This window comes from Psammomys obesus, unplaced genomic scaffold (assembly GCF_907164565.1).
Source record: "Psammomys obesus unplaced genomic scaffold, mPsaObe1.curated_primary_1811, whole genome shotgun sequence".
NCBI classification, from domain to species: Eukaryota; Metazoa; Chordata; class Mammalia; order Rodentia; family Muridae; genus Psammomys; species Psammomys obesus.
Window position 1 is genome coordinate 19347000 of NW_026596125.1, and position 12496 is coordinate 19359495.

General features: G+C 39.0%; 1 protein-coding gene across 3 annotated transcripts in view; it reads right to left on the reverse strand.

Moving 5' to 3' along the window:
- Nucleotides 1–454: 454 nt before the first annotated feature.
- The window catches only part of Fam204a (family with sequence similarity 204 member A), a 31918-nt gene continuing 19876 nt past the window's right edge, over nt 455–12496 (reverse strand). For all 3 annotated transcript variants that reach the window (XM_055591597.1, XM_055591596.1, XM_055591598.1), the window contains 2 exons: nt 3759–3865; nt 455–3275 (listed from right to left, as the gene is read on the reverse strand). In XM_055591597.1, coding sequence (XP_055447572.1) covers nt 3224–3275; nt 3759–3865 — 159 coding nt within the window. In that variant the 3' untranslated portion in view covers nt 455–3223. The remainder of the gene's footprint in view (nt 3276–3758; nt 3866–12496) is intronic.

Sequence of the window (12496 nt, forward strand, 5' to 3'; positions counted from 1 at the left end):
TAGGAGGGAGAGACAGATAAGCTGATGAGCTGGCCTGAACATGAACACATACACAAACAAATGCATATCACACCTATGTACACAGCGTGTGTGGAAAAGCACATAAGACGTGCTTGCCGCCCGAGTCTGTGAAGCCCCAGCTTTTCGAGGCACTTTCAGGCCTGCTACCGGGTTAGGAGGCACTGGTGCTACAAACCCCAGTCTACATTTGCTTCTGGAAAAGATTTTCATGTCAACATTATATGCAAAGACTGCTATCTAGTTAATCAGTCAGAGCGAAGACTTTGGAAGAGCATAAATTTTAAGCCAATAAATAAACAGTCAGCTTTAAGAAATAGTAAACTGACATGCAAAGACAGACTAAAGCTACAGGCACCTTCTACAACACAAAAAAAAATCGAGTTGGTTCTGAATTTGATGACCATGCTTCAAAATGAGACCCAACACAACATCGTTATTGCCTTGTATAATATATTTAGTTTTTAAGATATACATTTCCAAAAGCACAGCATCAGTCTTTCCCTGACAAGGTGAACGTAGACATTTTCAGAGTAATACATTCACATTTTAAGAATTTTAACTTCTTGGGCTGGGGACGACTCAGTGGGTAACAGCAACAGCACTTGCTGCACAAGCAGGAGGAACTGAGCTTGAATCGCCAAAACCCATGTAAAAAGCCAGGCATGGCAGTGTGCAAGCCTGAGCCCAGTGCTGGGGTACAGAGCCAAGAGCAAGGCTGGACACACTCCAGCATCATTCCATGTTCAGTGAGAAAGCCCATCTCAAATAAGTGCTAGAGAAGAATGCCCAAGGCATGCAGCAGCACACACCGCACACGCACACACAAGGACTCAAAGTTCTCATCACTTGCTAAAGTACTGCAAAGACAGCTTAGCCAAAAGGTGTGGACACAGTATCAGATTTAAAGTGTGAGGTTTACAGATGTCACCTAACATGCAAATGGCATTTTGCTTCTGTCTGAGGCCTGTCCCCAAAAATAAGTGTTTATAACACCATGCTTGAGATTTATGATCAACGGCAGAAGTCAGAATTTAACTGCTGATTTACAGTCTTGGCTGAGGTATTTAACTGTCATCAGAACTAATTATAGCAAGCTTGAGATTGCATATTTAAACTCTCCTTTTGGTGAAAGAAATAGAATGTTCTGCTGAAATCAGAAACATCCTGAGGGCTCCTAAACAAGAATGCACTACCAACCTTACTTTCAAAACCAACACAGTAAAGCTCAAAATTACTGTTCTTCAGTAAGCTGTGCTGGCCTCAAGTACTCAGACAGTAAATCATGTAACTAACGCTATACCAATGGCCTCAAACATATTAATCTCACTCAAGAGTAACTGAAAATCACATCACTAATCAAATTCAAGTGTTCTGGAAGAAGCAAATGCACAAGTTGAAGCTTCAGGGACCAAAGTTATCACTGATTCACAAAGAACCCTTATTTCACTGTGGCCAGAATAGGAAGGACAATGACTACACCCTGTGGGCACCACTGATGGCCCAGGAATAATGCTACCATTTTATTGTTCTAAAGAATAAGGTATCCAAACTGTCATCCCAAATAAAATACCAAGTATGACCCCAGATAGACACAAAAGCCATCGCCCTTCCTCATGCAATCCTTCCTCCTTACTTTCTGGCCACACCAGTATACTTCAAAACTTTCCATGTCCACAAGAGCAGGCAGTTGGGAGATGTGACTTCTCTGTCTGACCACCCTCCCATATGGCTGTTCTCTACTCAGTTAAAATGGCCCCACTGACATAAAAGCTCAGAATGGGGCCTGACATAGAAAATGTGCTGTCAGAAGTCACTAGACCCACAAAACTGAATGTAAGGAAACAGAAAATTAAGGCAGAGGCATGTTCCAGGGCCTTACATAAGAAAATATCCATACTAGAAACTTTCTCAAAGATAATACATCTTGTTTTAGATAAAATCTGGGAAATGTATAGTGAATGGAAAAAATATTCCTATTCTGTTACACAAACATGTATGTTAAACAGTATGATTAGCATACCATGCATAAAGTAGGTTCTGTAAATAAACAGTACTCAGGACATCCCCGAAGGTAGGTACCTATTCATGAAGACATGTCAGTGGATAGCCTGGATCCTGTGTTTGTATACCAGTGTTTCTAAACTAAATAAAGGTAACATTGATAGTTGGACTCTTCACTTGTTTTTCATATAGAGAAAATTTACATATCACCATAAGTTAATAAAATTGTTACTATTTTAAGTCTAAAATATTCAATTATAATCATGACTCATTTTTCACAGTATCCACATATGGTCTTGCTGGTTATCAAGTGACTTTTCAAAGCCTCTACCCAATAGGACTGTAAAACACATACCAAAGGACAATGATTTCACCGGAATCAGTTCTCTCTTTAGTCTCATTAATTCTATCTTTTAAGGAGTAGCAGGGAGAAGGGGTAAAAACAAATGAGCTCTTAGACAATCCAAAGTTATGTTATCTTAAGTTATAGCTGTGTCTAGCACAATCAGACCATTTCCTTTTCAAAGAACAATCATAATTCAAAGAATGACATGGTTGACAGATATTTAGAAAGGCATTTTCTAGGCAAAACTGAATTTAAATCATTCTCTAGATACTATAATGTGTCTACTTTTTACTATAATTATTTCTACTGACATTAATCAATTGCTTTTACTACATGACTATGAAATATTAATTCTTCCTCCAAAATAACCAATAATTATTTTTTTACAGAATTAAATAGTTAAAAGCCATTTGTAAAGTCAGTAACAATTGAGAATTTTTCTATTTATGACTAATCCATTATAAACAAAAGCCATTCGTAAAAACACAATTCTAGAAAAAGTGCAGTCATGCTAAGAACAGATAAGGAAGTCGAAGGACCTCACAGGATATGCTAGACCAACAGCTCAAACACAAAATTGATTTTAAACTGTATGCTTACACAAATAAATAAAATTCTATCCTTTTTTTCTTGTACATATGCTTAAAAATTCTTACACAAATATAAAAATGTTCATTTCCTTCACAAACTTCTTAGAAAAAAGACTGAAAAGAGTTTATAATCAGCTCCCAAGTTTTACGCTTATCTTTTTCTATCTTTATCAATTTCCTGACACATTTAACCTAAGTGGAAAAATCTTTTTGTCAAATGAAGCATGATAGTCTATAAATAAATGTCCTGAAGAACTCTGCAAGATTACATATATCCCATGTTGCTTTTGGTTTCCCATCTCTTCTTTGCTTCAAACCTAAAATAAAGAGCAAAAAAGTCTCAATTTATTTCTAGAATAAAATATTCTACTAAAATAACAATTTAATGAGTGGCCAAAGTGCTGAAACTTTCACAAACACCACAGGCTGAGGAAATGCCTCCATAGTTATGACCTTACAAACATTTCACCAAGACTTAACACATTAGATTAAGTGGCCTACAAACTGGATTCAATGGATGAATAGACTATAATTCTTACCAAGTCAACAGAATCATGACTTTTTTTTTTCAGTTTTTAAAAATTATTGTTATTTTATGTGTCTGGTTATCTTGCCTACAGGTACATCTGTTTACAATATGAATGCCTAGGCCCCACAGAAACCAGAAGAGGGTACTGAATCCTCTGAAACTGCACAGTGGTGCGCCACCATGTGTGTGCTTGGAACTGAACCTGGTCTTCTTAGTGCTGAGCCATCTCTCCCATCCCAGGACCCAGGACAGAGGTCTCAAGTGAACTCACCCCCATGCCAGCTTCTTCTTTTTTCGAGCAGCCTGTGAGTTTTCAGCCTCCTTTTTGGCTTTAACAAACTTGTGGCACGCAATTGCTTTGGCAACTTTTACACCGAGCTAAGAATTATGGAAGAAAAAAGAAAAAAAAAAAATGTGAAAAGAGATATTCTAGCTAGCGCAAGAATCATAATAGTATAAAAAATTGGGAGCAAGCACATGGTTCAGAACACGTCTAAAACTAAGAAACCCTATCCTCAGGCCCCTGAATCAAGCATAACAAACACACAGATACGGCTCTTTTTCCCTCCACTACCCACAGATCCTGCACCCCACTTGCACCGTCTCCTGGACAGAAATCCTTCCCAAACTCAGACCTTTTGAGGGTCCACAAAGGTAGCAAGGAAGCCCTTCAAGCTATCTCAGCAATTCTGTAGGCTGAACAGGAATTTGCCCTGATAAGGCTGCACACGGACTGACAGAGACATCAACTTTCTTTGCTCTGGGCTAGAATTACAGCAACTCAGTATGGTCACACCAGTTATCTTGTGCTCATCAGAAGCTCTGATTGGCAGTCACAGACAGGATTAATGAAACATGGGGAAGCTAATTACTACTTCATAAATGCACTCTGCATGATGGGCAACAGCTTTTAAGTCTCTGAGAGAGAAAGGAATGAAAAAGGAGTCAGAAAGTAAAGAAGCTGGACTCCAGGACCCAGCTGTTCTCTGTTCGTGCTTCCCTTACTGGTAACTACTGGCCTACAAGATTGATTTCACATGAACCCCAACCCAAACCTCTAGCTCAGCCTGGAAGCCCTTGTTTCTGCATTTCTCTAGCATTTACCAGGTTGCAAAACATTTCCTAGGAAGCATCCGTAGTGCAGCAACACTGGTCCATGAGTTTAATGTAAACTGTCCATTCATGTGTGATTCAGATCCATTAAAAACTGGGGTGAAGCCAGCTTGTATGATGGGACCACATCTGGAGTCCTAGCAAAGGGATGCTACCCCATGAGGCGAAGTTATCCTGCAGGATGAGCACAGGCCCTTAAGGGCTGTATAGCCACACTCCATCTCAAAACAAAGAAAGCTCTAAATCAACAAAAGCTTTCAATCTTTCTGATTTTTCTTGGCTTTTCTATTCTTTCATTCAACTAAACACGTATTAGAAGACAGGCAGACTCATGGAAGAGAGGAAACAGGCAGCCACTCAAATTAGCCCATCAGAATCTGAGTTTTAGAGCTCAGCACAGCAGGGACTGAAGGGCTATGTACAAGAAGTCAGCTTAGGAAGGTGACGTCTGCAAAGCGTCTCTCAGCTGAGCTTGACCAACACCTCCACAGCAAGATAACGTAATCAATACATCTGAGAAAAACAGACCTGGTTTTTCAGTTCAGGAATTCATGTGAGTTCATGTACTCACACATGTACACATCGGGAGAAGAAGGCAACAACCAAAGCAAGGTGCTGACGTGGTTAAGAGCAGTAAAACCACAGGAAGAACCAAAAAGGATCTAAAAATTCACTTGAGAAAGCAGAGCAACCTCAGGATCTTCTCGAAATACAAACCAATGCTAGCAGCACAAATGCACTGGAACATTTGCAGATGCTTGCTTCTGCCAGCCACTGGAGACAGCACTAAGCCATCCATATAGGGAATCATTTCATACAATGGGTGAGAAAGAAATATGGCTGCCTCCATGCTGGCTTTGTTCTCGTAACCCTCTTCTTTTCCAGTTCTTTATCACAGAAAAGTTCACCTAAGTTAATCCCCCACCACCCCCAAAATGCTAACAACTAGGTGGAAGATGGCTCCACAGCTAAAACAATACAAATGTGAGGACTTGAGTTTGAATCCCTGGACCCCACATAAAGATGGACATGGTAGCAAATGCATCTGTAGCTCCAGTGTTCCTATGGAGAATATGGGAGGCAGAGGCAGAACAATCCCTAGAAGCAGCAGGGCAGGGCATGGCAGGGCAGCATAAGGTGGCCATGATACAAGAAATCCTGTCTCAGACAAGATGGAAAGTGAGGACTGACATTCAAGTAAGGACTGAACACACAGAGAGAGGGAGAGAGACAGGAAAAAGAAATGCTAAAGTCTAATGATGAGGCTGGGCACCACTACATCTAAGGAGAAAAGCAAACTCAGAGAAGGCTCAGTGGTACCTCTTAAGATGGATTCCCGTTCACTGAAAATCTATGTACTTGTCATACAGGACAAAAAAAAAAAAAAAAAAAGTTATCACCTGCTGCTTAGGTTAGCACAGTGTCAAGCGAATCTCCAAATATCAATGGCCTAACTTTTTCTTGTTTCTCTTAAGTCTCTGAGGACAGGCAGGGCCCCATACATCTTGTGGTACCAGCATGAGGCAGAACTGGAGAGCCTCTTCCTCGCTCATAAAGTAACACAGATACTGTTTCTGATCAGAGTTAATCACAGAACTCCAGCTAAATGCAAGGAGATTTGGAAGTATGGGAGTAGAGTGGACACCTGGGGAGCACTAAGTGAACCTAAGAAGTTGTGTGCTGTCTCAAGAAGCAGCTTGTGACTATTTAAGATGCTCAGTGAGATGCCAACAACTTGGGGATGACTTAAGCTCCTTCCTCTCCCACTCCCCGGGTATGAGTACTCCACCCCTTGCATTACGAACCAAGTAAGATGCTCGCGGTGTAATCAGTTAGCAGTTGGTACTTCAACAACAAAGCAAGGAATGCGCTGACATGATACAGTTGACCAGCCCCCCGTGTCGGAGCTCCATTTACCTCTCAGCCTCTCTATTATCTAAACTCAGAAGCAACCTTAGTGAAGAAGCCAATGATTCAAACCAGATTTGCTATACACCATTATCACAAACTGCTGTTAACAAGTCACAGTCCTTCACTGTTAACTTACTGACGTTCCTAGGCTAGGTTCCCCAGATAGAAGACACACAAGCCACAGGGCTCCCATGACTCTACATCTGACCACAGCCAAATGGAAATGCTTCCAGTGTTCCTGCAAAGCTAAAACCAAAGCCGAGCCCAGAACCACCAGCATCATGGTAAAGTTAGTACAATCAGAGCAGAGTGAAAACGTTAAAGAAGCCCTTGCAGTGCACAATGGGCTCCATCAGTCTGTGAACTATGTGAACACACTAGCAGATTCCTAGGAGCACTTTTTGGTAATGCTCCTATAAGGATATATGTTCTACCTACTTAAGGCTATGACCAGGTTAAAGGGGATGTTCTTCATTCAACCAATAAACAGTAAAACAAGGCTGCTCTATGTACTGCGTGTTCATTTTTTGTTTTTATAGAAAAGACTTTGGATTGTAATGTTGGTGAAAATCCACAGTTTTTCACCTTCGCATTCTTCAATGAATTTCTTTCTTTCTCCACTTATTTTTGTAGAAAAAGAAATGTAACAAAAAGATATATGGAAACACAAAATTATGGATAAAAAGGCTTTCAATGAAGAGACAGTCAAGAAGAAACTTATTTTTTCAGTCAAGATGACAAACCCGAGTTTCAGATTATAAAAGAATATTGTGCTGTACTTCTCTATGACAAACAAATAAAACAGGTGAACAAGAATCAATCTTTCACTTCTATAAAAGGAAAAAAAAAATGTATCTTCCTGGTCAAAAGCTTGGTCAATAGCTATTACACTGAATAAAAATAAATAAATAAACAGTTTGGGGTCATCAGATAACTATAATAACACAACGTAAGACTTTTTTAATGACTAAAAATACATACATAATTTCTTGTATGTGTAGCCAAAGTATCAGCATTTTCCATATAGAACATCCAATATTTTGCTGCATTTTAATTAAGGTGTCTAAACATTATCACAAAGAACTGCAAATTGGTCAGAGCATGCGGTAAGGAAAATTAAGCTCTAAAGGCTTTTTATCACCATATTTCAGGAACCAAGGGTGTAAAATGTTCTAATTTGGGATATATTAAAAGCCATAAAAGGTCTTTCAAAAAGATTAATGGTACTTTGCTTGGATTTAAGATAAGGGCTTTAGCTGGTTGGAAAAGCAGAGCCCTGGCTGGACCCTTGAGGCATTCATCTTTACAGCCACTTGGAAGATTTGTAAAAGCGTCTGCACAACCTCAAGCAAATGCACCACAATGTTTTTTTTAAAATTCCTTTCAATTTTACAGGTTCAGTGTGTGTAAATCATATTGGGTCATAAAATAGATATAATGGCACAGTCTTATAAACACAGTGCAGATTAAAAAAAAAAAACTTCAAAATAAAGTTAATACCTCTTGCAAATGTTGTCATAAAGTTTCCTGATAATCATTTGAAGCATCTGATTCCAACAGCTTAATCTAGCACAACTATAAACTGCTTACCCATTTCATAGAATATTTCAGTCATCTCAAAATTGCTAGTATGTAACAGAGTCATGAAGTTTTCCTCCCTTTTGAACACTTTCAAGGCACTTATTTAAAAATACCAATTATCATACTTTAACTTTTTATAGAATAATAGGTCTCGATGAAAAATATTTATGCCATTCTCTTTTGTTCTTTAATTAAATGAAAACAGATGTTTTCTGAAGTAAAGCAGAACCATTACTGGAGTACTTAAAGTGTTAAGGTCTTTAATTTTTATATCAGTTTGGTCGACAATTCCTGATTGTCTTTACTCAAGCTCAACATTAATGTCAAGCAAGTTACCTAGGAGACGAAAGAGATCAAAGAGACAAAAAACCCTCCAATGTCTGATTAATCAAGCCTGCAAACAGCTTATTTCTTTTAGCCTGCATGCAAGTATGAAAATGAGATTCTGGGAGCCGAACACTGTGCAGATTTGTTCATTCTTATCAGAACAAAGCCAGCGGCAGCTTATTTCATGGATCATTGGCACTGTCATCAGCGCGACACAGAACGGTGACAGCTCCTCATTTTGAAGCTTGAACAAAATTAGCAAAAAGTCGGCACAAATTAGCCTCTCATCTTTTTAGTAATATGACATTATTCATTTACTTTTTATCCAATTTTTAATTTTTTCTTTGTCAGCTATCCCTTTCTAGTGCTCTCGCATGCCATCATAAAATGCCTTCTGAAAAACAAGCAAAGAAACAATCAAACTTAAAATAACACACAAAGTTCAGAGCAAAGAACAAGCATTTCCAATGGCCAGTTCTGCTGTGTTTTAAAATTCAGTTTCCAAACTTTGCAATAATTGCTTTTTAAAAACAGTTCAGGATGCCAGTGTATCTCAAGAACGTAACAGAGCTGACAGGTTTCATGCAAACCCCAGCTTAGGGTAGCATCTGCCATAGGAAACTCTAGATGCCTGTGTTACACTGGTCTTTCTCTCCATGGTCACACCTGAGATGCCAGAATTCTGACAACAGCCCAAACTACAACTCACCTCATAATTTAACCAGCTTTTCAATCAAGTTCTTTTCTTTGTGTTATTGCATCTTGTTTCACTGTCATCTTTAGGGGTGTATGCATACATAAGCTGACACGTTTGCCAGTTTGTCTATCACATTAGTGTCTAAATGTACAACCAGACAGATACTTACTTTATACCTGTAATTTCTTACCAGTTTATTTCAAAGCACAAACAACAGACCTCAATTTAAAAGACATTAGGAAAACAGATGGACCCATGCATATGGTATGATCCATACACTCAATTTTGACTTAATAGTAAAATAATTTACATAATGCCTGTTTTAGTAACTTCAAATTATACGTAGATTACAATATTCTAAACAGGAAAAAAAAAAGATGTTATAATGTTGAAATTACTCCTGGATCTTGACATTTATATTCAAGCAACTTATTCCATTCATAAAAGGGGAAAAAAGGCATTAAAAAATTAACCATAAGCTATTAGATGCTTTACACAGGCCCATAAGAAAGACAGTTTTTGAAAGAACTGTAGTACTGTTTTCAGCAATTTCTTTATCTCTGTTCTTCTAAGTAAGAAAGCCTATTAACAAGCTTTGAACTTAAAATCACATTTACAATAATGTGCCATCAACAGTTTTATAAGCTAATTAGAAAAAGATTAATTAATGACTGGCTGCTAATAAAATGGCAATCATGAAGAAAGAAACCAAGGGTGCTAAGCTTCAACTACCACCAATTAAGAGCTAATTACAAACAAATTATATATGTGTTTTGCTGTGGGCTTTAATTTACTAAAATGGTTTTAATTAAAAGAGAAAACATGCTGATTAATTGAACTGCAGAAAAAAATCTACAGTATAAACTGTGCTTTGTCTGTCTCTTTAATTAGACTTGTAACATCTGAAATCTTTTTTAAGGTTAGTTAAAAGCACAGATAAACATAATTAAGACAGCGCATAAGGAATGCCCTTCGAGGTGAACAGCCAGCCAGACCCCAGAGGTTAAAGCATCCACAGTCAATAAGATGTGAAAGAGCACACCTGGAAACACAGAGCGATGTCCTTCGCTAAATACCAATCTTACTTTTCTGAGACCAACACACTCCGGCTTTGAAGCTGCAGGCTTTTTATGGAATGGAAGAAATCTTTAAACTAGAGGTAAAGGAATTCGCCCAGTCCTTCCCTCACAGGGTCAGACAACAATTACTCATGCACTGTGCTAAGCTCCTCTATATTTAACAACTGACTTGCTTGTTAGAGTTAGGGAGAATAAGGCTTTAAAAAATTAAAACTACCATTTTAAAGCCCCCTAGACTATGTGCAGACAACAAGAGGATAGCAAGGAAAAACGTCTAAATTAAAACACACTGAGAGATGACTGAAGTTAGTATCAGTCCTGGACGATCCTCAGCAGATCCCTGTTGCCCCAAGGAGAGAGCTTCCACGTCCAGTAGGAGCTGGTAGAACTGCCTGGCAGCATTCCCTGACAGGGCTTTTCCTCCCCCATGCTTTATCCTCTCTCCTACTGCCAATTCCCAGTGGAATACACCAAAAAGAAGAGGATGCTAAACTGTACTTATGACTAGAAAGAGCTGTCAATCAAGCAAAGGTCAGGACTGGAAGGCAGAACAGGATTAAGAGACAAAATATATTTTGCTGGAGTTTGCAGACATCCACACAAAATGACTATCAGTAAAACCTACCACCTGCTTTTAGAGAAAACTCATAGTGGTCAGCATTTATCAAACATACCCCTGGATAACTGCAACAATAGGTCCCTTGCATAAATATAAAATATTGGTTGGAATAAAGGCACATTTACTTGTGTGTAAAATCAATACTGTATTTTTACTGTTTCAACCCAGTCTTCAAATGCCAGAAATCACAATATTTGTAACTACATTAGGAAAGGATGTGTCCTTCTACAGCAAGGCTGGATGTTCCAGCAAAACTCAACCCATCTGCTGCCCACTAAATTAAATACAGGCTTTAGCACTGAATTTCAAAGTACTTGTTTCTACAGGTCTTTTTAGACTGGAGCGTGCCTTATGATGAAGAAAAGACAGCCGAGGATAGAGGGTGAAAGATAGTATTTTTAAGGATCACAGTGAGTGAGCAGAATGCCCTGCCAAGTCAGAGGTCAGTTCAGCCAGGCATGCCCCAAACAAGAGTTTAAAGAAAGAAACTTTTTTTTTTTTTTTTCCCAAGATGGAACAGTTTCATTAGTATAGATATGTGTCAGCTTCTCCTCAGAAATTGTGAAAGTGTGGGATGGGCACATGGGCAGGAGGGGCATTCTCAGAGCAGTCTGCACTGCAGTTCTTCCTGAAATGACAGCCCAGCTTAGGCTTACACGCGGGACTTTTAAGTCACCCTTTCCCCTCAAGCCAGCGTCCACGGAAACTCAGTCATCACAAATTTGAGGGACACATTTCTGGGAAATTATGTGCTTGCTGCATCACCATGTAAGCACACCAACATCTTAATTTTGACATACTCTCTTTGAGGGCTGTTTTCAAGCACTATTCACAGAAATGGTTCTACTATTAACTTCATTTTTCTCAAAATCGATGCTGCCCTACTCGCTTCACAGGCTTTTAAATGTTAAATATCAAAATGAGGTTCACCTATGGCTGGAAAGGGCTTTAAGGACTTGGGGTCTGCGCCTCTGAGCAAAGGCTTTATCAGCAGGTCCCAGTCACTGCTTCTTGAGAAAAACCAACGGTGCTGTTATTAAAAACCAATCTCCCTGAATTTCAAAAGGACACCTACCATGCATATATACACTCTATTCATAAAAGGTCTCTGCCCCAAACTCATACTTCTCTAAATTCCCATCTCATCGTCACAGTGACTGGCATAAGGGGTGAATATGAGAACCTAGAGCTGGAAACCATTCCTTGCCGAAGCTCTTCCTGACTGTTGACTGGCCATTTCCTAATGGGTGCTCAAAGGGTGTGCAAAGCACTGGTGTCTTTCTGAATCTTTGCCAGGATAGCAATTATGACCCAGCTGTCCTTTCAGTTATCCAGACTATAAACTACTGGTTTTTCTTTTAATCAGAATTCATTAAGTTCACAGTAAATAATCTGAATTTACCAGAACACAGGTTAACATGTGTATCAAAGTAAAAGGACAACTGAGAGAGACGTTATCTCCCCACGTGCTGAAAACAGTATGTCTAAAGCAATCTCATTTGTCATAGAGTATGACAGGAAAGGAAAGATCTTGCAATAAAACGTCTAGTCAGCACAGCAAGATGAGAAGACACCAAACTTACAATCCCAGCGTCCTGAAAGAAATCCCTTTCTGAAACCTGTCGGCAGCTCACCAGGGCTAGAGCAGAATTAACAACACACAGCTGGCATAGAATAGTACA